The sequence below is a fragment of the Oryza brachyantha genome, unplaced genomic scaffold (genome assembly GCF_000231095.2).
Source record: "Oryza brachyantha unplaced genomic scaffold, ObraRS2 ChrUN-Ctg63, whole genome shotgun sequence".
NCBI lineage: Eukaryota > Viridiplantae > Streptophyta > Magnoliopsida > Poales > Poaceae > Oryza > Oryza brachyantha.
The window spans coordinates 23,388-47,921 of NW_024427263.1; the positions used below are offsets into that span (position 1 = coordinate 23,388).

General features: G+C 42.9%; 1 protein-coding gene and 1 long non-coding RNA gene across 8 annotated transcripts; one reads left to right on the plus strand and one right to left on the minus strand.

Annotated features, from left to right (window-relative positions):
• Positions 1-1,110: 1,110 nt before the first annotated feature.
• On the minus strand, positions 1,111-6,258 carry LOC121056698. 5 transcript variants are annotated; one of them, XM_040529962.1, is made up of 8 exons: positions 6,024-6,258; positions 5,396-5,485; positions 5,092-5,201; positions 4,473-4,987; positions 3,918-4,369; positions 2,367-3,808; positions 2,189-2,276; positions 1,111-2,087 (listed from the first exon to the last, which is right to left on the minus strand). In XM_040529962.1, exons 5-6 carry the CDS (start codon positions 4,033-4,035, stop codon positions 2,508-2,510), a joined length of 1,419 nt encoding a protein of 472 aa, XP_040385896.1. In that variant the 5' UTR covers positions 4,036-4,369; positions 4,473-4,987; positions 5,092-5,201; positions 5,396-5,485; positions 6,024-6,258; the 3' UTR covers positions 1,111-2,087; positions 2,189-2,276; positions 2,367-2,507. The 5 variants fall into 5 exon arrangements, with proteins under 5 accessions (XP_040385896.1, XP_040385897.1, XP_040385894.1 ...); XM_040529963.1 differs by having other exon boundaries at positions 3,918-4,058; positions 4,135-4,987; XM_040529960.1 differs by having other exon boundaries at positions 3,918-4,982.
• Positions 6,259-7,642: 1,384 nt separating this feature from the next.
• Positions 7,643-11,063, plus strand: LOC121056694. 3 transcript variants are annotated; one of them, XR_005813467.1, is made up of 8 exons: positions 7,643-7,942; positions 8,079-8,355; positions 8,963-9,001; positions 9,091-9,183; positions 9,258-9,359; positions 9,458-9,860; positions 10,282-10,479; positions 10,835-11,063. It is a non-coding gene; the product is annotated as an uncharacterized LOC121056694 (long non-coding RNA). The 3 variants fall into 3 exon arrangements; XR_005813465.1 differs by having other exon boundaries at positions 8,963-9,183; XR_005813466.1 differs by lacking the exon at positions 8,963-9,001.
• Positions 11,064-24,534: the final 13,471 nt, after the last annotated feature.

A 24,534-nucleotide genomic window follows, 5' to 3' on the forward strand; every position in this document is an offset into this window, starting at 1 on the left:
TAAGGATAATTTGAGTTGCAATAGGTGGTTGTATATGGTAGTATTGCTGTCGCAATAAATCAATTTTGTTGAACAAATTGTTTCGTGGGCCTTTCACATATATACAGGCGCTGATGTTGGTCTGGTTTATTGCCGGGACAATAATTTCAAATTTACCATGCCTAGTAAATATCATGTCTATTCCAACTAAATATAGTTTCACTTTTACCATGCCTAGTAAAATTAAAATTGAAGGTGGTATTGGCATGGCAAAATATATATTGTATACTTGGGCATAGCAAATTTAATAAGTTTATTGGGGATCCATTTGTATAATAAGTTTTTTCTAGAACGACTAAAATATAAAAAATGTAGCAAAAAATCTACATTGGGTATGCGCACACAGAAGGCTTATCGAACCAGGCTTGTTCAAGAGGCGTTGGAGCGGAATGCAGTGGGCCCAATCGGTATCCCTTTGTTTGATATGCCGACCTGTCAACCTTTGGCAGGTCGTCCACTTAAAATTGCATGGTAAAAAGCTACTTATCCCCCTTGTTATATTGTTTTAAAATTTGCAAAACAAATCCGAGCACTTATATTATAATATTAATCTTAATGATATAATTAAAAATCTAAAATTTAAATTTACTGTTGTTAACCTAACTAATTAGTTAAGAATAATATGATATAATTTAAATTCTCAAAATTGTTGCCTCCATGTGTAATAAATAAAATGATTTTCCAAACATTTGAAAATTTTAAAAGGTAAATCTAACGAGCTTAGGACTTGAACCCTGACCATATGGGTTTAGTATACAAAGCATTTAACACTAGGCTAGCTTTACTAGTTATTAGTATTGACTTTCACATTTTTTTTAATATAAAAAGAGGTCAGTGCAACAATAAACATTGGCTCGTCCTGCCAAAGGTTGTCTATTGTGGAATTAGTTTTTGGTGCAGTTTATTCTGAACGTACACCAATAAACATTGGCTCATCCTATAGTTCTAGTACCTCAGTTAAATATCTTGATGATTTTAATAATGCATCAAACTAATTATGTTCCTTCATTCAAACTAATTAACTATATTGTGAGTTTTATAAAAGAGTCATTTAACAAATTTTTGGTAGCCCAACTCTCAGAACTTGAGAGCATGTGAAATGATCGTGTACAAGAATATAGTTGTCAATGTTCCGAAGAAAAAAACACAAAATTTCCCTCTCAATATTTGGCATTTCTTCCGGATAACAAACTGATAAGTCCAACTCAAAGTCATAAATCAATTTAAAAGGGGAACATAAGTGAAATTCATCGACTCATTAAACAATTGCAAAATTATACAAAAAAAACATCGTCTTCACCAGTAGAATTCACAGGTGCTACATAGCCATCATCAATGTAGGTGTCATTGTCATCGTCTTCTTCTTCATATGCTAAGCCAATATCATTAGGCTCAGGTACAGAATCTGCAAGTGCCTTTTCAATGACAGAAGCATCACCAGTAACACCTTCCATGTCGGACCTTGTCCAACTAACCAACTCGTCCTGTCTTTGTGAATTAATCATGTCTTCCAATCCCACGTCTAGTGAGTCAACATCAATTTCTATATCTCTTGATTCGGGCATGGCAAACAAATTTCTGGGATTTATTTTGAGCACAGTGCACCAATTGGGTTTGTTCGGGCTTTTCACGTAACAGACTAGCTCAGCTTGTGTCCCCAAAATATAAGGATTATCTAAATATTGCAAACGAGTTGTATCGATATCAATAATCCCATATTGATCCTTTTTGTAGCCTCTACTTCTGCTCCTACTGGCAGCAGGTGCGTCATACCAGTCACAATGAAATAAGACGACCTCCTTTTGTATAGCGAAATCAAGTGCATAAATTTTTTTAATAACGCCATACCATTCGATGTTGCCAGTAGCATGACCACCTTTCACAACCACACCACTATTTTGTGTATTTAGATTCTTCTCTATCTGAGATGTTCGAAATAGAAATCCATTGATTACACACCTATTGAAAACACGTGCCCGATGGTCTGGACCTTGAGAAAGTGCATATATGACATCACTTGTGCTTCCTTCAGCATAAAGTTTGTTGATCTTAAAGCAAAAAAAAAAATTCAAAATGTCAGAAAATTATACATGTAAATAATTACATGCCAACGCTGCAATTAAAGGGAGAAATATAGTTTGCAACTCACTGTACGCTCGAACCACCCTACAAACTGGTCCCTGTGATGTTTCTCAACATTTCGTAGACTAATTCTTTTGAGTTCATCCATATGCTCACTACAGTAAAGGTCAAACATGGTTGTAGTAAATTAAAAAAATAGTGGCAAAGCATACTGGAAAGATAAGCAAATTTAAATTGCAGCTTACTTGACTCATGGGATGGCCTCATCAGTGTTTGTTATTATATAGCGTCTGACTCGCTGCATTTCTAGCCTAGAAATTAGTTCAGCTGTGAATCCTTTCTTAGTATAATCAATGTTCCCAAATATGCTTAGACCAGAATGTGGTTCATTCACCATGGCACTTTTCTGCACGATTAAGCTTGGTATTAACGTCATCCAAGAAGCGAGCGCAGAATGTCATGCACTCCTCTAATATATACCCCTCAGCTATTGAACCTTCAGGGTGGGCTTTGTTTCGGACATATTCTTTAAGCGTACGTAGATACCTCTCTATTGGATACATCCATCTATAGCACACAGGTCCTCCTAGATTAGCCTCTTCAGCAAGATGAACCGGCAAATGCACCATGATGTCAAAAAAAGCTGGTGGGAAGATCATCTCAAGACGACAAAGAGTTTCTCTAATTGAAATGCTCAATTTCTCTAACTCATCAATACTCAACTCCTTTGAACATATTGCACTAAAGAACCTACTAAGCTCAATCAATGGGATCACAACATCTTGTGGCAATATGCTACGTACTGCTATGGGCAATAGTTTTTGGAATATAACATGATAGTCATGAGTTTTGAGTCCAGAAAGATTACTCGTATTCACGTCCACACATCTCTTGATATTGGAGGCGTACCCATCAGGCATCTTAACTCCTTCTAGAAAACTACAAAAATATGTCTTGTCATCGTCATCCAAAGAGTATAACGCTGATGGCAAAGTGTACTTGCCATTCTTCACCAAAGGATGTTGATCCTTCCTCATGCCCAAATGTTCCATGTCAAGCCTTGCCTTCTCGCTATCCTTTGATTTACCTGTAATGTTAAGCAAAGTCCCCAATATGCTCTCACAAATATTTTTTTCAATGTGCATCACATCCAAATTGTGCCTTACAAGCAACTTTTCCCAGTACGGCAATTCAAAAAAAATACTCTTCTTCCACCAGTTGTGCCATCTACGTTCTTCTTCACGCCGCTTCCTTTTTCTTGTTGTGTTCCCAAATGACACTTGCTCAAAGCTTTCATACTGTTTCAACACCTCTTCACCCGTTAGTGGCATCGGAGCGTCCCTAGTTTCCACCTTGTTGTTGAAGCTAACCTTGTTGCGTCGCCACCTGTGGTCCATAGGCAAAAATCGTCGATGACCCATGTAGCAATGCTTTGACCCAAATTTCAACCATAAATATTCAGTATCCTTGTTACAGTATGGACAAGCAAACTTTCCTTTTGTGCTCCAACCTAATAGCATGCCATATGCTGGGAAGTCATTAATTGTCCAAAGTAGAATTGCACGCAAAGTGAAATTCCTCTTTACCTTTGCATCCCAAGTCTCAACACCATTTTCCCAAAGATCTTTTAACTCATCGATTAGGGGCTGCAAATATACATCGATGTTATTTCCCGGTGACTTTGGCCCTGGTAAACATTGACATCATCAAAAATGGTTGTTTCAGACATAACCAAGGTGGCAAATTATAAGGGATTAGGATCACAGGCCATGTAGTGTATGTGATGTTCAACATACCAAATGGATTGAATCCATCAGAGGCAAGACCCATCCTAACATGGCGAGGATCCAATGCAAACCCTGGAAACTCTTTATCCACGTGCTTCCATGCCTTGGAGTCGGCAGGGTGTCGCATTTACCATCTTGGACCAGGCCCTCCTTATGCCAACGCATAAATTCAGATATGGTCTCTCTCATGTATAACCTTTGCAGTCGAGGTGTAACTGGGAAATACCTTAGGATTTTCTGCGAAAAATGCTTCTTGGTTGCAGTATCACCACCCACATCCTTTTCACCAGAATCATCCATTTTCCATCTCGACTCACCACATGTTGGGCACGAATCCAGGGAAGAGTATTTCTTTCGAAATAAAACACAATCATTGATACATGCATGTATCTTTCCATAGTCTAGACCAAGATCACGAACTACCTTTTGCACTTTGTCCAATGTGTCTGGCACACAGTGGCCTTCAGGGAGAACCAATGAGAACAAATGAATAATGACCTCTAATGCGTTGTTACTAATACCAAACATGCACTTAATCTAGAAGAGCCTCACTATGAAAGATACCTTACTAACCTCCTTGGAACCTGGATATAATTCCTTTTGTGCTTCTGTTAATAATTTATAGAATTTCTTAGCACTTTCATTTGGTTCTTCGTTCTCAGTACCTATGATCTCTCCATGTATTGCACCCCTTATGAGTGTAGAAATCAAATTGCCCACACCAGCACCATCACCTGTTGCACCTTCATTCCCATCTCTTTGAGTGTGGCCCTCATCTGAATCTTCTACTGTTCCTTCCCCTTGGATAAAACTTTCATCAAACCCTCTCACAACCAAATGATTTTTAACTTCACTTTCTGTTTTGTATGACATCGAGCGACACTTTTTGCATGGATAAGGTGCAGTTTCTCCCTTAGACATGCCACCAAATCTATTCTCTATAAATTCCTTGAATCCTTTTTGCCACTCAGAGGTAAACTTTTGCATTCGCATCCAACTCCTATCATCATGCGACATGCTTAACTTTATGATCCAAATTGATTAACAATTACTGGGCTCGAACTGTTCAATGCCCTGCACTTTATACAAAAATAAATTGCATTGAATACAAGCATGTAATTTCAGCATGAAGCTGTAAAGAAAAGATTCAGTATATACTAAATGAGTGGAGTTTCTGCCTTACCTCTTAAAATTAACTTTCACCATAAAGTAGTGCTAGCAGTGTGTCGACACAAGTTACCAAAAGATTAATTCAAATACTGCCTCAATTCACCTTGAAAACTGACATAGAAACTGCTAAAAAAAAATAAGTATATGTTGAGAAAACTGCTGAACATATGTGGCTAAACTGGAAAACAAACAGAGAATCAGAATCGACTAGTTTATGCATAAATCATAGCACCACCTTTTAATCTATGTTCACAAAACTAGAGGAAATCAGTCTAGAATATAGATGAACCAGTCATAGATAGATAGAGAGAAGATACATGTGTGTATTGCATTGCTGCCATCACCCAGAAATTTCCATGAGCCACCCCAGTTTCAGTACTTTCACTGCCTACCTTGATCCAGTTTATCTAAAAAAGAAAAAAATTAGATGCAGAGACATGATTAGAGGTTGAAGGTGAGGGGATGATGTTCTAAAAATCATGCTCCTGCACAAGGATATAAATAAGAAAAGTTCAATAAATGCTAACGTGGAATAATTATTTACTGTGAAATAAGCTACTGAACAGTACAAGACATATTATACTTCCACCGGGTTTTTGTTTGACATGTTTCCTATACACTAGATATTAATTCTTTTTTCATTTTATTTCGACCCCATTTGAAGAACTCTTAGCATTTCTAGGTGACGGAAAATCAGTGTATTCATGCTTGTTGAATTGATCCGAATACTTACGAAATGGGTGCATTAATAAAAGTTCAGTATTTCAATCGATCCAATCAAAGAATCCTGAGGTATATATAAAAGTGCAGTATTTCCTTCTCGACTAATTCAGTAAGGCTAGTGCAGTCGACCCATTTAAACTGACAATATCTAATTCAATTCTCAGTAACTTCTAGTTAACAACTTTACATGTTCGATTGATGCATTCAGAGTATGAAACAAACCTTCTATTGCGTTGCAGTTTGGAGTCCTGCCGCTCGCCGCTACCGGCTGGCTCCTGGCCACTGCCTGCCTGGGCCTGTCGCCTGCCGCCCAGCGCTGGCCTGCGCGCGCCGTTCCCGCCGGCGCTTAGCAAGCGACTCGTGGATTAGGGATGGAAGAGGAAGGACCGAGAGGGAGAACTGGGGCTTGCGGCGTCGGATTTGGGAGGAGCGAGGAGGTGCTGCGCCGGAAAAGGAGGAGATTAATTCGTGAGGAGGCCCAAATCTTTGCCTTTTGGCCTCTTAGCTTGAATATAATCCTTCCGTTCTTAAATATAATGCCATTGATTATTTTATACACGACTAATCATTCGTCTTATTTTAAAAAATTACTTAATTACTAATTATTTTTTTAATATTTGATTTATTGTTAAATATACTTTGATGCATATATATATAACTTTATATATTTGACACATGGTAACATTTAAGGGTTAATGCTATCTATGCCATTACAAATATGTCAGTTTATAAAAATATCATTATAATTAAGCTATTTGTAAATATATCATTACGATTCTTCCTCTCTCAGAGACATGCCATTTTCTATGCCTTAGGTGGTTAGACCTTCATATTGCCCAAAATGCCAAGGGCTGGAGGTGGACGGCGGCGACCGACCGGTGCAGCGACGGCGCAACAACGAGGGCGGCCATCTGGCCGGTGCGGCGACGGGCGGAGTCAATGGTGACGACTGAGCGAAGTCGATGGTGGCAGCTGACCCACGTGGCCACGATACGTATACGAGGAAGGCAAGCGCCGGCACAACCACAATGTTACGATGAGGGCGGTCAGCCGATGCAGAGATGAGGACGGTCGGCCGATGCAGAGATGATGGTAGAAATGCATTATAAATTTATTAGGTTACCATACCGTAATTATTTTTTGATGTCATAGCCATATAAAAATATATGTTTATTTATTTATACATATATTGCTATTTTTTATGGTTGTATATAAATATAATATAAGTTACATGGCGGTGACGACGAGGAGGGGGACAATGACGAGGACGATCGACCGGCGCAGCAATGGCATGGAGACAAGGGCGGCCGGGGCGTACTGACGGTGGTATCTGGGGCATTAGTCCTCCCTTACCGGAGAAGTTCGAGATTAAGTAAATGGCATTTTAGGCAATACAGAAATGCAACCTCTTTCGAGGTGTATTAAATGACATGTCAATTGTAATAACATATTTACAATTAGTTGAATTGCAATGGCATGGATATAATTAACCCTAAATTTTAAATAGTTGGCATAATTTTTGAGGAATTACAAAAAATAATAATAATATGATATTTTTGTGCTACACCTATGAACGAGGAATATTACGTGTATTTGCTTGTTTTAATCAAGGAAAAAATGCACGATATGAAACAAACAGGAATATTTTTTTTTTGCAAACAGGAATAGAAAATGGACCTATTGCAAAACTGAGAAAATAAGGACATATGTGAACGTTCGGATGGTCACACAAAAATCCGTATAGAAAATGTATAACATACGGTTAGGCAAAATGTACATTTATTATTCACTGTTACTGCCAGCCACTCGTTCACCTACCACCCCAATTTCCCCATTGACCATTAACCGGAGAAGAAGACCAAGCGCAAGCTCCGTCGAGCAGCAGAGCAGCACGGCAGGATGGAGGACAAAGCAAATCTGATTGGTGCACTGGTGGAGCTAGCTCCGGCAGTGCTCGCCTCCCACCGGCGGCTGCACTCGCCTCCTCGCAAAGGCGGCCATGCTCGCCTCCACGGCGGCGGCTGGGCCCCTCGCCTACACGCCGGCGGCCACGCTCATCTACGTCTGGAGCGAAGTTGACCTTGACTCAACGCCTGCTGCGGCCACGCTAGCCGGCCTCCGGCTGGCGGTCGACCTCGCCTGTGAGTCGGTCAAATTTGTTCGAACACATGATTTTATTTTTATTTCTGATTTTCAGATAATGATTTAAATTTATGCACAACCCAAATAAATCAATAATCCCGCTGCTCAACTATTTCCCTCTTAATATTTTCGCAGCAATTCCACTGCCCCGCCAAATTACCCTGCCATATTCCAAATAAAGCACTACAAGGCCAACCCGTACCCCTATAATCGTGGACTTGATCTAATCTGCCGTGAGGGTTTGGGAGAGACGAGAGTGTTGCCGTTTACTCATGGCGCCTGAAGAAAGGACGCCTCCACCGCCGCCGCCGAATGGTATTGGCTCCGCCAGCAACCATGGGACCAGCGACGCCGTTCATCATGAAGTGACCGATGAAGGGGTGGTCGGCGTTTTTGATGCTCCCGTAGCCAGGTATGTCCACTGCACACTCCCCATCCTGATTTGCTTAGGGCACCAGGTATATGAATGTGATTACCGACGTCTATGGAACCAAGTGATAGGTGTTGGCTGGGTTATTTGTAATACATTTATTTAGTTAGTTATATCCCTAAATATAGTACACCCGTTCATAGGTTGGTTCTTTGCAATCATTCCTTAGTATATGGATTATGACATTAGGATTTGATCCCGTGCTTATAGAATTACACCTACAATATAGATTATGACCTAATTTGACATTTCATTCTCCTTTCTCTTCTGGACAGCTTGCATTGAATCATATATAACAGTGTTGGTTGTTCTGGACCTTCAAACACATTTTTTTACATGGTTCAGAAATACTCTGTAGTTAAGTATTATGGCCAAGTGTTTGCTGATGCCTTTAACATTTTATTTTCTTTCCCTTCTCACAGACAACCATTATGTTAAACTAGGTCCATCTAAAATGTAACTAACTTGACATAGAAACTATGGGAAAATTTCAATTTATATGCATGGAACATCCCAATGTTGTTAGCATATATCTAGAATATTTTATAAATTAGAAATTAATCTTACTTGTAAGCTTGGATATATTCAGATGTTCCTCCATTGTTTTCAGAGGCTTCATAGGGTTTAGGTACATAACCATTGCCTTTGCTTTCATATTATACAAGAGAAACTTATACACAGTGCATTGCTAATGTATTGTTTGTACACCTTGTGCAGAAGTTGAGCAGCAGGAACTCTGAAAATTGTGGGAAACAAAGGACCAAGCATTGCTCTGGATCCAAACCATTTTCCAAAATTAGCAATGAGCAGGTAATGCTACGACATAGTCCTATAGTTCTTTTGCATTAATTTTAAACTCATGTGATACATTATTGCCTTCGCAGAGAGACCCGCTAACAGGTGAAGAGCCAACTGATTTAGATCTTTGATTGAGTACTCACTGCAAGAATGGAGAATGGTCAGACAAAGCATCTAAGGCTGTATATGTGAGTAATTTACTCTATTCACTACTCACAAGGTGATTCAAAATATTCTATAAAATTTTAATGTCAAAGTATAACATCATTACTATTTTTCCACACAGGATAATGCTTGCGAAATTATTTCAGCGAGAGAAACCAACAACCCTGAAGGGTTTTTGATTTCAGGAGAAGAAACAAATATTGTTTTCCAGAAAACCCATAAAGAAAGTACAGGATCCAAAAGATCCAAACCTCGTGGCCATGGGTACTTGTCAAAATATCCAACACAGTCAACAGCTAAATACTAAAATCCAAGAACAAGCTCGTGCTACAGCTGAAGCCAACCAGAAAAATATTAAGCTCCAAGGTGAGGTTGATGATTTAAAAGAACAGCTTGCAGAAAAAGAGAGGCTATTCCAAGAAAAAATGAAAGAGCTTCAGGATGATGAGGAAAAGAAAAGGGAAGAACTCAGGGCAGAGTTGCTAGCAGCACTTGCAGATCATAGGCAAGCAACAGTACCTAAGGTAATAAATATTGAAAACTATTTCGGTTATGCCGTTATATTTCATGAAATCATGACATGCTGTATTGTGCACAACTACTGCTGAGTATTTATTTACTATTTTTCGCAAGCAATGTTTGTATTTTAGTAGCCTTCTTTATTCCTATGGTGAACTCTGCATCACTTACCCATTTGAACCCTGAATGGTTGATTATATGGTACTGGAACCGTACTTCCATTACAGATTTAATATTATCACCACAATTTCACTCCCTCTACTTGTGTATGACAGCAATTTACTTTATTTTCCTTATAGTGTCAGTATACATATCTGAAATCTTTTCAATCAAATAATTCATGCAGCTGGGTTCATGCTGATCATGCTATTTGCTTCCTGTTTGCATTCAGTTTTAGCCAATGCTTGGTCACTTTCTTGTATGCAGGCAAACCCACAATACGTCATCACAAGTGATGTTGTAGATACTCCAGCTCTGGAGAACAATGGCCAAAAAAGTCGAAAATCTAATGTTAACCAAAGTCTTTTTCAGACCAGCAAAGCCAATGGGCCTGCAGGGACTTACATTTCTACACAACAACTGATGAATGTAGCCACAAGACGTGCACGAACAAGGAGCCAACAGGTATGCATTTATAGAGCGAATTTCCAAATAATGTAGGTAACTGGTTAGATCCTCTACTTAGAATTTGTTGGTCTTTGGATTGGAATTTTTTGATATTAGATTGTGCAGTACCTACTCTAGCTAACATTTAGAGCTTATATATCTTTCAGCTATTTAATGCACCTCTGAACCTAAAAAAAAATAAATGTCTCCACTAAAAAAACCACAGTATATGTGCCAATTAGGATATCTAGTAGTTTAGTGCTAAAAAATGCTCAAACTTTATTACAACATAAACACTTTGTTGTTGCCAGTACCTTATTGATAACTTATTGCTAAAATTTTCTCATATGCCAATGTTAATTATTTTATTCAGCAGGACCATATGACTTGAATGGATCACTGGGACTCGAAGTAATGCTATATCCAAGACAAGGATTTATGCAATGTCAAACAAGTTATGCCTAAGTTATAAACTAAAAAGTTTTTGTTTCATTTATCCGGTGACATTTCTTGTATTTTTTCGGTCATCTTGACATGATGAATGTACATTCTATTTGGAATGACTGCACTATTAATGGTGCTTTGTTAATTTAAATTCACGCCGCTGCAATATATATTTTGATATATTTCTTTTTTTGCAACAACAGTATTTTTTCACCAAAATTTAAATGCCATATATATCGAGCCACACTTGCTCCTGTTGCAATATATACCAAAAAGCAACACTTTTGGTTTGTTGTTATTAGCCATGCCAGTACGTAATTTCGTTGCAATATATAATAGTTTGATGCAATAATAATTTATTACCATGGAATAGAGTTCTTTGTGACAACATTTCTTGCCATAAAACGTTTTTAGTTGTAAATATAACTACAGTCATGGGACAAATAGTCGTGGTAATACAATTTAGAATGACGGAACACATTGTATTGCAATATATTCTATTGCCACATGTCAATTTGTATAGCAATATGCACTACTACCACAGATCATTTCGTGTGGCAATAGGTCTTATTGCCATAATGTCGGGCATGGCAAAATATGCAATTGCTACAATGTCAGTTTGTAGCAACTAATTGGTTTAGCAATGTCGTGTTGCGTGACAATACATGCACTAATACCATAGTATTGGTTGATGCCACTAAAACCTAAAGCAATATGCCATTCCGTGGCAACTTAAGACTGTTGCCACAAAAAAAAAAACGTTGGAATGGACCTATTGCAACATATATACTTGCCACGGCTCCCCACAACCATGCCATAGTTGCTATTAGTACGTATTGCAACTATTTTGGCCCTCTTGCCACGTTTTTGCGTCGTTGCAACATACCAAATATCCAGCAGTTACATTGGTTTCATTTCCTTTTCTGCTCGCACGATGAGATCGATGGCTCAAATGGGATGAATGCATGTGCTCACGTCGTCTGCCTAGAGTCATGTGGTGCAATGACTCTGTTATATTGAACAACATATCAATTTTGTTTGGAGAAACTCTCAGTTTCCACTCATGCATGTGGCTTGTTGTATGATCAATATTTTTTATTATTTAGGTTTCACTTTCCTGTAGGAGTTTGCTGACGGCAAGAGCAGCAGTAGAAAGCTTCTAGATGGGTATGATCCATATCGCTAGCGCCTAACGCACGATGCCACAACAAGATACCATGGCTTCTGCAAGCTATATATTTCACATGCCAACAAGGTCTTCATTTTACCATTTTCTATGTTTTTTTTTCTCATTTTATATTTGGATCAACAGTTCAGAGTTATGAAAGTGTAAACAGATATAAGCATACATAAACCATGAAATTAAAGTACAATTAATGGTGATCAGCGCTGCATCCCTGCTAAATTTATTAAACTTGTAAGAGTTTGCGTAGCATTTCGATATGTTGCAGAACTGAATAGCATGGTTCATGTGATGCTCCTTCGCCATACTGCACAATTTTTGCCCTTTCAGCTATTTTCCTTCATACAATGATCTGCTGGTGCCCTCGTTTGATGCAAGGTGTACGTGTTTCTAATGCATGTCTAGATCCCAACCGTACCACCGAAATATTGTATTGTTGCTATCCATACTAGAAGAGCTGAAAGAAGCTAGGCTTTATAGATGACATGTGCAACTTTTCTTCTTTGTAATAAAAAAACGGTCCAGGCGCATAAATGTTGGCAAATCTCTAAGATCAGTATCGGTTTCCACCAAATTCTGGCCTAGTTTAAACTTTATAATATATATATATATATATATATATATATATATATATATATATAGATAGATATATATGTGTGTGTGTATTAGTTAGTTAATTGTAGTATGTAAAGGTTGATGTTATGATGTATTAATAAATATAGTGTGTGTAGAGATAGAGAGGGGGGAGATGTCCTGAAGAAAAGATTAACTTAGAGAACACTGAGGAATATTAATATAGATGGTAATAAGTCATGGTAACATATACCAGGAGTACAATACAAAATAACATATATAGTGGCAAACACATTATTCATTAACGACGTGCATAAACTATGAGCCAGGAATGGAAAGTGCACGTCACGATGAGTGTATATATAATAATATATAAATTTATTCCACAAATGCAGGCCGGCATGCTTCAGCCGTGCTGCTGGTTGTCGGCGGCGGCGAGGGGAGCGGCGGCGGGGGCGGGGGCGGGGGCGGGGGCGGGGGCGGGGGCGGGGGCGCGGACAAGCTTATTCGCCTCGGGGGGGCAGAAGATTATCCACCAACACTGCGGCTGAGGAAGCGCCCAACCGATTGCATCGCCGGCGTGCTTCCGGAGGTGGCTCTTCTTCTTCGCCTCTGCCGCCATAGGCAGCAGCGCAGCTATCACGGCAAACACAAAGCAGAGGGCCATCATTTTTGCAAGGCGCGCCATGGTACGTACGTACTCAGCTCGATCGTCGTACGTACGTGTGTGTTCCAACCGAACTACTGCTATTTATACTGGAAAGGAGACCACGGCAGTATTAATTTACGTGTGTATGTATATTATTTAATTTTATTCCGCCTATATAATTAATTAAACCCATCTATACGTCAGTAGCATTGTATGCAACATGCATGCATGTGCTCACCATGAAAATACGCTTAAATGTATGTACGTACGCGCTCATTATTAATTACCCATGCTTGCATGCACGATTTTGATTCCTCTCTACGCACGTACGTACATGTGCCTAGCTGCAGAGATGATCGAGATGGAGGCTGGCTAGGGCTAGGGAAATATCTGATGAGGGAGGGGGAGGTATTCATTCGATCCCATGTGCAGAGAGCCGATCGATGCTCTCACCTCGCGCGCAAATTAAAGGACCGGTGACCAAGCATACGCAAGAATTAAATTAATTTAAATAATTAAAGGGGAGATTAATCGCTCTTTAAAATTGCTCTTAATATATTCATTCGTCATTTCCTAGTTATGTTTATATTAAAAGATTTTTTTGCATCGGTTACACCTTACTAACTATTAATTCTAAATCTAATAGTTAAATTAAAAGGCACTAAATCAAGAGTCTGAGGATGAGTACTAAATTGGGAATTTTTTGGATTTTTAATTTTATTTATTAAATTATTTAAATTTTAATCTTGCAATTCAAAAAATCACAAAAGTAGACTCCTCCCGCCCTTTGGGAGGGCGGAATGCTGACGTGGCAGACGCCCCGGCCCTCGGGCGGGACGTCCGTTAGCAGCGCGGCGGACAAATTTGCAGTTAGCCCCCTTCCGCCCTTACAGAGGGCGGGAAGGGGATAAGTGCAAATTTGCACGGCCGGCCGGCGCGCCCGCGGGGGAGGGGGACTGGGGGCTGGTCATTCTGCAGGTGGCCCCCTGCCGCCCTCCGTAAGGGCGGTTTATTCGGCGGCCTTTATAAGGCCGCCAGCACCCTTCCCCCTCCTCATTTGCCCCCTCCCCACTTCACTCACTCAGAGTTAAGGGGAGGTCTAAAGAGCGGCGAAGCCCAGTTGAAATTTCGCGGCGAACTACAGTAAGTTTTTAAAATTTTTATTATGTTGAATAAATGTTGTTTACAGGACAATTGATTTAGTGGTTGTATTATTTAGTTGGCACAAAATTTATTTATAGTGTATAATTAAGAAATTTATTTAGTACATAATTAATAATTAATATAGTGATTGTATAATTTAGTTTGTACAAAATTTATTTATAGTATACAATTTAGAAACTTATTTAGTGGATAATTGATTTAGCGATGGTATATTTTAGTTCGTACAAAATTTATTGATACTGTATACTTAAGAAATTTATTTAGTAGATAATTAATGTAGTGATTATATAATTTAATTTGTATAAAATTTATTTGTAGTGTAGAATTAAGAAACTTATTTAGTGGATAATTGGTTTAGCGATGGTATATTTTAGTTCGTACAAAATTTATTTATAGTGTAATAAGACATAGTAAATCATAATTAAGTTAATTAGAAAATAAAAGTAGTTTATCTTGTAGTTAAGACAATTGTTAAGTATATTTAAGTTAATGTAAAGCTATACTTTTATTTCGTTGTTAGCATGTTCTTGTTATTATCGCTTACATAGTTAAAATACAATGATTGCTTGTTGTTAAAGTAGAATTAACACTGATAGTTAAATCTGATTTATCGCTTCTAATTAACCTATAATTAAGTATTGCATGGACTTATTATTGTACAAAATTAATGATATAGTTAATAAGAATTTAGTTTACTGCCAAGTTAATGTAAGTTATATTTTATTTTACAATATTAAAAATGAGTTTGATTATATTGGGAAATGTAGTAAGGTGACGATGTAGTTAAAAATGTAGTTACAGTTAGGCTGTAATACAGTACATTTGAACACGTATGTATTCATAAGCACACTGAAATGAGTGCCATAAGATATGTGTTGAAAAAAACAATGTGTTCCCGTTGTAGGTATGGCTAATAAAGTACAGTTTCAACTGTACTATGGAGAAGGGAATGTCATATATCGTCCCTATGGAGTAGATCTTACTCAATTCAAATGCACCGTTAAGGGCATTGATAGACACGTTGAAAGGACATTTGGTGGTCTTCACAGTTGGTTAACGAGGGGATTTCGCTACGACCCAGAAACACAGGATATAACCGTGTCTGTGGTAACAAGCTAGGCAGAAGAAGGTTACTTCTGGGAATTGATGCAGGTGACCTCGACAGAGACATAGAAATGGTATGTGGAAAGCGCAATGCAACGAGGATGGCCACATGTCATCCACGTTGCAGTGTTTAACAAGGCGGGAACTCAGACAATGAGTATCGAAGAGCAGGAGGGGCCAAGTCGTAGAGGAGATGAAGCTGAATCATGTAGTGAAGATGAAGGGGAGGAAGGAGAAGACAGAGTTCCGACTGGAGCAGCGGATGAAGGGGAGGTACATCCTGAAATAGTTGATGCCATGGAAAGGGAAGACTTTGAGAATGAGACGGTTGATGATGAGGAATCGACAGACGAAGAATGTGATGATGTGTACCCATCAGAATGGTCGAATGAAGATATTTTTGGTCTCCAAATTAGAGAAGGGCATCATGTGCCTTGGGAGTACAAGAAGAATGAGGTTTTACAGGGGGCAAGGTATCGGTACAAGGAGGATTTGACAGAGGCAGTTAAGCAGTGGGCAATATTATTGCACAGAGAGTTCTGGGTGGTCAAGTCAAGCAAGTCAGTGTATGAAGTGAAGTATGGACAGTCAGATCATGGTTGTCCATGGAGGGTACATGCTTACAAGGGTAAATGGAAGGATTACTGGGATGCATCAATTGTGACCAGACACACTTGTCATGTTCCAGGTGTTGACAAGTATCACAGGAACATGACATCTTCATTCATTGCCACGGAGATGTACGGTGTTGTTGTCAACAACCTGGGGTATGAACCAAAGTCAATTATTCGACACATGGAAGAGAGGTACAACTACACAATCTCATACGCGAAGGCTTGGAGGGCAAAGCAGAAGATTGTTGAGCGTCGGTTTGGTACATTTGAAGCTTCATATGATAATCTTCCAAAGTTGCTAGCAGTAATTTTGGAGAGAAATCTGGGAAGCTTCTATGATATCAAAACGTTCCCTTCTGCTCAAAATCCGTTTCAAGCTGTTCTTCAACGTGTGTTCGTCTCATTGAGTGCATGTATGTTTGCCTTCGTTCATTGTTGGCCTATACTTTGCATCGATGGTACATTTATGACTGGGAAGTACAGAGATCAAATCTTGACAGCAATCGGCATGGATGGTAACAATCAGGTGGTACTAGTGGCATTTGCATTTGTTGAGAGTGAGAACACTGATAGTTGGTACTAGTTTCTGAAGTGCGTGAAGGATGCGGTTGTTCGGATGTGGCCTGGTGTTTGCCTAATTCATGATCGGCATGCGGGCCTCCTTCGTGCTATTGAGTTGTTGAGAGATGGAAGCTTGGAGGAGGGTTTGGCGCCACAATGGACAGATGTGGATAGTAGGTGGTGCATGCGACACAGGTGCTAACTTTTACCGTCAATTCAAGAACAAGCAACTTATGAATATGTTTAAGAGACTTTGTGCGTAGAATCAGGAAAAGAAGTTCAACGAACTATGGAGAAAGTTAGATGAGCTTACAACGAAATATAGTTCAAAACAGTCAACAAGGCCAGTACCTACTAGAGATGAAGCGCCGCAAGCCTTAGGTGCACTCCCTGGTGATGGACCTACCATCAGAAGAAGACGCGCAAATGGCATTAGAAAGTTCTTTCATTGGATTGAGAACGAACCTAAGCAGAAATGGTCCTTATTCCATGATCGTGGTGGTGCTAGGTATGGGATAATGACGACCAATCTAGCAGAGATGTACAATTAGGTGATGCGGGGTGTGAGAGGTCTTCCCCTTGTTGCAATCGTTGAGTTCATAATGCACGGGAGTTGCAAATATTTTCAGGACCGATTTAGAGCCATAGGACCATATATGACCAACCCTAGTCTTTCATTCGGCAAGGTGATTACTGAAGAGTTGGAGAAGAGAGGTACAAAAGCAAGCAAGCATCGAGTCATTCCCTAGGAGACACAACAGCACAGGTTTGAGGTTCTGTGTGCCGATCGGTCTAGGCGTGGCATGTACCGTACACGGGTTACACAGGAGTGCATTTTGAAGGAAGACGAGACATGCACATGCACTTGTCAGAAGCCAAGACTTCTTCATAGGCCTTGCTCTCATGTTATTGCCGCTTGTACTAAGTGTGGCATACATGAGAACATGTTTGTGTCTCCATATTTCAAGAAAGAGGCCATACATCACACATGGAGTTCGGAGATCTATGACTTCGGTATTGCTGGTTCATTTACAAATACTAATGCCCAGGTGCTATTCATACCAGACCCTACGAAGGTGAGGAACAAGGCAGGGCATCAAAAAACAAGACGGATCCGCAATGACATGGACGAGTCGGAGGTTGGGAGAAGGAAGAAGCGTTGCAGCCGGTGCGACGTTGAAGGCCATACGTACAAGAATTGCCCTGGTGATTCTACGAGTACGGTTGCCACCAACACGGAAGGGCCTTCGGAACAAGCTGGAGCTGATGGTAGTCGCCCTGTTAGTGAAGGCACAATGACACGACGACCACGTCAGAGGCCCTCTTATCGTGATAGTACCGGTTATGTTGTGTGATTGGCTTGTTTAAGTTACATTTGCATGAACTTCGGCTTTATTGTAATAATGTTGTGTGGACAATCTATTTGAATTTTGTACTGTTGTAATGGTTGTGTTGTTCTCGCTATCATTATCTTGACTATTTATTCTTTTCATGTAGTAATTTTCCCATATTTTGCTTTGTACGAGGTTGACGTTTTGTTTTAATTTTGCAGTTATGGACGTCGACACACCGGAGTTGCTCGATCCGATTCTTGATCGGACACACAGATCGTTCCTCTCTGCCGAGCAGAACTCGATTCTCGGCACGCTTCGTCCACACACTTATCGAGAGGCGCCCCCCTCAACGCCCGCCACATACCGAGGTATTTTTTCCTTATTCTACAACGTACAAAAAAATATTGTTTGAACAACTTATTAAATCTATTCTAACTGATTGAATCTATTCGTGTAGTTGACGTGAGGCGGGCTTGCTTCCGCTATGCCAGCTTGTTGAGCCATCAGCCGGCAACGCGGACCCGGCGAAGCGGTGGTCGACCGATTGCTCGCTACTAGCTGCTCTGGTTGACAGATGGAGACCGGAGACACACACCTTTCACCTACCGTGCGGAGAGGTAGCCCCTACACTTCAGGACGTCTCCTACCTCTTGGGGCTCCCTCTCGCAGGTGATGCGGTTGGCCCTGTGGATGGACTGGATGGGTGGCGTGCGGACATCCTTGAGCGTTTGGCTCCCGTTCAGCGTCGGCATGGGCTGGGCGAACTCCACGCGATGGACCCATGCGTGGCATCGGGGCCGACGAAGCACTGGCTGATGCAGTTCACGGTTAGTAAACACTTCTACGAATGTAAATTCACAAAGAAATGAAGATTGTATGTCTTATAACCTCAATTATTGTTTTGCAGCTCGACAAGCTAGCCCCCTACGCCGACAAGTACTCCGTGCGACGCAGCTTGGAGGCGTACCTGCTATGGCTGTTTGGGTGGGTCATGTTCACTGACACGTCAGGCCACCTAGTGGACAAGGGCCTGATCAGGTACGCACGGGGCATCGCAGATGCAGATGTTGGATGCATGCTACAGTGGAGTTGGGGGTCCGCCGTGCTAGCGGCGACGTATCGTGCCCTATGCGATGCGTGCACGCGGACGGCCGTGAACTCTCTTATCGCCGGATGTCCCCTCCTTCTACAGTTGTGGGCAGCCAAGCGTTTCGCGATAGGACGACCTGAGGTCGACCTATCGGAGTATGACATTGATCTGTACACATGGCTTTTACCAGTTGATTACCCCACGATGGGGACGCTATGGTGTCGTCGCCAGGTATGTTTCTTAAACATTACATTTGTACTCGGCGTGCCTGACAACCCATTCTACACTATTGAACTACTTGTTATTTGCAGAGGAAGTGGGCGCACAAGCAGGTGGTGTGATCGTACCTAGAGTTCGTGATGGAGTTCGACCGGATTCAGGCGAGCGACATCGTTTGGGAGCCATACACAGATGCGGCCATCCTCGCTAGGAGTACGCGCGGTCTCTCCTCTCTGTGCACACGGGACAAGGCGTACTGGATGACCACCCCACCCCTTGTGTTTGACATCTTCGTCGAGCCGCATTGTCCCCATCGAGTGCTCCGTCAGTTTGGTCTCCTTCATCCGTTCCCAGTGCCACTGCAGGCAGCTCCCGGCCACGGGTACTAATGTAGTATTGTTCAAGCAAGTCGTATGCCATCGGTTTACATACTAATTCAGCCATTTCACTTGCAGATTTAGTCGACGTGGACAGGGTCCAAGGACACGGTGAGTTCCACGGGTACAGGAGTACGTCGACAACTGGCTCATCGCGACGGAGGATATCGTAGATGAGGATCGGCCACACACCGAAGCGAACTACGACAAGTACCTTCGCTGGTACCAGCCATGGACCCGTACTCACGTTACTCACACCCTGACGGATCCTGTCGCACACGCTGCCAGGATTGATGACCAATACCCCAGGCACCACGACCAGGATTACTTTCGTGCGGTAAGTCCTTCGTCATTCTCGAAGTTTGACGTTCTGTAGTTGTTTGGAAGTAATGGATGTTCATCGGTACAAGTGGACGCCTCGCGTGAGATACGAGGTGAGGTGGACGGGGTTGTCAGACGTCTAGAGGTCGGTGTCACGCTGACCGACCAGGAGTAGAAGATCACGTTTCATCGCATCCAGAAGAAGATTACAGCTGTTGTGTGTGCACTCAGTTGTCGTGGCGACAACGTAGTTCCGCGACGTGGTGGTAGTTCAGCGGCAGGTGGTCGTGGTCGATCATCGGCCCAGGGTAAGAAACACTGCTGCGTAAGCTTCACTACTAACAATATTACATATGGACTAACAAATAAACTAAAACTCTGCCGACGTCATTTTTAGACGCCACAGGGGCGAGGACAACGACGCAGGCCGCCGGGTCCTCGAGGCAAGCAGGAGGTACTTCTTCTCAGGCAGGCGACATGTCCACTCAGACTCCGTGGACGTCCACACACGGGGCAGGGACCTCCACAAATGCGCCGGGTGGAGGGACTTATGTGGACCCGTTCTCACGGGATGACCCGTGGACGTGGACGACGACACCGTGCACGTCGTCCACCTCGGCATGGGCCACTGGGCAGGCAGGAGGGTGGACACCAGGTACGATTGACTCCTCTATTGTAATGTGCTAACCGGTATAACTGCAACCACGCTGCACGTTTATTACTTCGTTTTTGTTGTACGCTTTCGCAGGTTGGCATGACACGGCGAGAGGTAGCTCGTCAGGATGGGGTGGGGCCGGTTGGATGGCCCCGCCAACTGGTTGGACCACGTTGACACTAGGTACGAATGACACCTCTGTTGTAATGTGCTAACTGGTATAACTGCAACCAAGCCGCACGTTTATTACTTCGTTTTTGTTGTACGCTTTCGCAGGTTGGCATGACACGGCGGGAGGTAGCTCGTCGGGATGGGGTAGGGCCTGTTGGACGGCCCACCCTACTGGCAGGACCACGTTGACACCAGGTATGATTGACACCTCTGTTGTAACGTACTAAACGGTATAACTGCAACCACGCTATACGTTTATTACTTCGTTTTTGTTGTACGTTTTTGTTGTACGCTTTCGCAGGCCGGCGGTCGCGACGGCGGGGCGGCACGACCGACGGGCAATGGGGCGACGGGCAGTAGGCGGTGGCCAAAGAAGAGGCGCGGCGACTAGCTCGGGGAGGCGACGGCGACGACACGACTCGCATGGCGGCGCACCGGCGACAGCGGCACCACGTCGACGACGGCGAGGCGAGGGGGACGGCTCGCCGGCAGCGACCGACGACGCATGTGCGCGGTGGCGGCACACGGGCCAGCGGCGGCGACCGAATGGGAAAAGGGGGAGGTAGAGAAGAAGGGGAATGCTCACCGGCGGTGCAGGGCGACGACGAGTCGGCGTGGACAGGGAACGGGTGGTGATGGCCGGCGGCGAGCGAGAACGGCGGCGGCGAGCGAGATTGATTGGCGGCGGCGGAGAGGTTGGGCACGACAGCGACGGAAAACGAGCGCGGCGGTGCGCCAGGTTGAGGGGTTTTATAGGGGGAGGTGGTCGGCTAGGGCGGGGCGGCGATTGGTGGCCGAGTCGGCCACGGCTGCGGAAAAGGCGGCGGCGGTGGAGTCCGGCTCGGCCATGGCGGCGGCGCTACTGGATCAGGCCGGGGAGGCGACGCAGACTTCGCGGTGGGCGGCGCGATCGAGCGGGCCGGCTAGCTGGGCCGAGGGAGAGGAGGCGCGCTGGGCCGAGGCGACCGACGACCCGGGCGGGAGGAAGGGAGACGGGCCGAGGGATGGGAAGGGAGGGAGGAGGGTTGGGCTGGTGGGCCGACGGCCTGCTCAGCTGGGAGGGGAGGAAAGGAGAGGAAAAGAGAAAGAAAGAAACAGGAAAAAGGGAAAGAAAAGGAAGGAGGGAAAACACTCTTGGAGATGCAATAGGAGAATCGCATTGCTTCCACAATGCAATCCGTGAGAAAATGTGCATGCATGCATTCTTGGCTAAACTAAGCAAAGCTTTAAAAGAACAAACTAAACTTTACGGGAAGTAGAGAGGACCTTGCGGGATAAAGCAGCATACTATGCTATAATAAGTAAGCATCAGAAAGCGCAAAACTCTCTCGCAGCCTCACAAACATGCATGTATCCATCTATTTGTTTCTTATATATGGTGGTATGAAGGGAACCATGCATGTCTCAACAGCAAAAACAACAACAAAAAAGGCACCGTACCTACCGCTTAGGGACGCATTGTTCCATCAGAAATCAAGATGTCCAGCCCGATGAGGAGGCTGTGCTTCCTGCTTGTGTCCCTTGTGGTGGTCATGGCGTTGCTGGTTCTGCCGGCGGCGAGCACAATGACTGATGAGGAGAGGAAGGTCGTCAAAGTCGCTGCCGGGTGCACGAGAGAGTGCCACAGCCTGTGCGCCGTCTTGCCTAAAAGTGAGGATCCCCTCTGCGACATTCGGTGCGAATCCATCCCGGTCATCTTCAACGGCACCGTTCGAGACCCCGCCACCCTGCACCCGCAGGCAGCCTCGACGGCCGTGCAGGAGATACAGATGTGCTCGACAGGTTGCTCCCTGCGGTGCATCCCCGAGGGAGCCAGCAGCAGCAGCAGTTGCAGGGACAAGTGCGCGGACACCTTCCGCCCCTTCAGCCCGGCCATCGCCACCCTCGGCCAGACCATGGCGACCGACGTCTTCGCCGGTGCGAACCCACAGCATGCCCCACGCAAGGTTGAGTTCAAGTTTAAGGCCTGCGGCGATGCCTGCATGGGTAAGTGCGTCGCGTGGGCCAGCAAGGGTGGCGGTGGTAACAAGGACTGTGCTCGCAGCTGCGCCCAGGCCTGTGGCTTCTACGAAGGGGCCGCCGTCGTGCTCCAGTACGCCATGCCGCCGGCGACAGCTCCCAGCATCGCCGCCGTGGGCGGCGACACCGTCGCCAGCACATTCAAGGCTTGCATCGGGCACTGCTCCGCCAATGACGAGAAGTGCTTCAACAAGTGCAGCTATGCCGGCTACATCGTCAGCAAGGCCAAGGCATACATGAAGCTGGCCACCGGTGCCTTAGGCCTGCCAGCGTGATTCATCCGGCCGCATGCTCCATAAATAAGACCTTTTTTTCTTAAGAAAAAGAAACAAAAGGAATATATATATAATATATCATGCTGTCATGATTCATGCATCTGCATGATCCATAAAATAAACCTTCTTTTGAAAAAAGAAATGAGAGGAGAGCATGTGTGGATGAAGATCAAAAAAAGAATAATTAGATTTTTCAGTTCCATATCCTCCATGGAAAAAAGGGCAAGCCTTAACGCACGGCTCTCTCTCCGGCACAAATGATTTAAGCCGAGGTCTTTAATTAGTTCAACTATACAAATTCACAAAATATTATTGGAATCTACGGGTTCATCACTTTCATGATCAATGAGAGATAGACATATATAGATAGGAGATGTACTTTGCTTATATTTGAATTAAAATTTAAACAAGAGTTGTGAAGAAAACTGTATCACACAGTGTTGACACCTAGAATTGGACTTTGGAGTTTTGGAAGGAGTCTGAGTCCAAATGTAAGTTGTTTTCCATGGTTTTTGGAACTCTAATGAAGGCAATTCCAAAGAACATCAAATCTATCGATCGTTCTTCTACTTTTTAATCCAAGCTTTACGTAGTATAGATCTTTGCAGATTTGTGATGAAAATTTGCGGGCTCTTTTCATACAAACAACAAACAAAGGAACATCCTCTGTGGATATGCCTCGTAGATCCTTCTTACTCATCCATGAAAGCGGGGGGGGGGGGGGGGGGGGGGGGGTTATCTTCGAATAACTCGATCGACGATAATTTGTCGGTATGATTTGGTTGAGTTATCTGAAAATTCAGTACGTCGCACCCAAAAAAACCTTCTCTTCCTTATTTAGCACACTACAAGAAATAGGTGACGTTTCATTTACGTCATAAGCACTAAAATTTATGTCATGTTTTAATCTTTATGACGTTCACGTGACGAAAACACAATCGTCACCTATCATGCGTCGCTAATCATGTTCTATGATGAAAACATGTTTTTTCATCGTTGATCTAGTGACGATCCTTCTTTCATCATTGAGCTAATGACATCCGTTTTCGTCATTATTGAGTGCATGAAATGTCACAAATCACCAGGTTTTAATAAATATATAATTGCCACATAGGATAAAAAACGTCATAAAATTTTAGCTGTGTACCACGTGGTGCTGCTGATATGGCAGGTTTATTATGACAACTTAATTCATCATAAAATATCTTTTGACCTATCAGAGCCGATGATTGAGCAACCCATTTATGGGCTAAGTCCAATCAAAGGCCCCAGGCCCATCTATAACATAGCAATACATACTATTTTCAGCCCAATTGTATT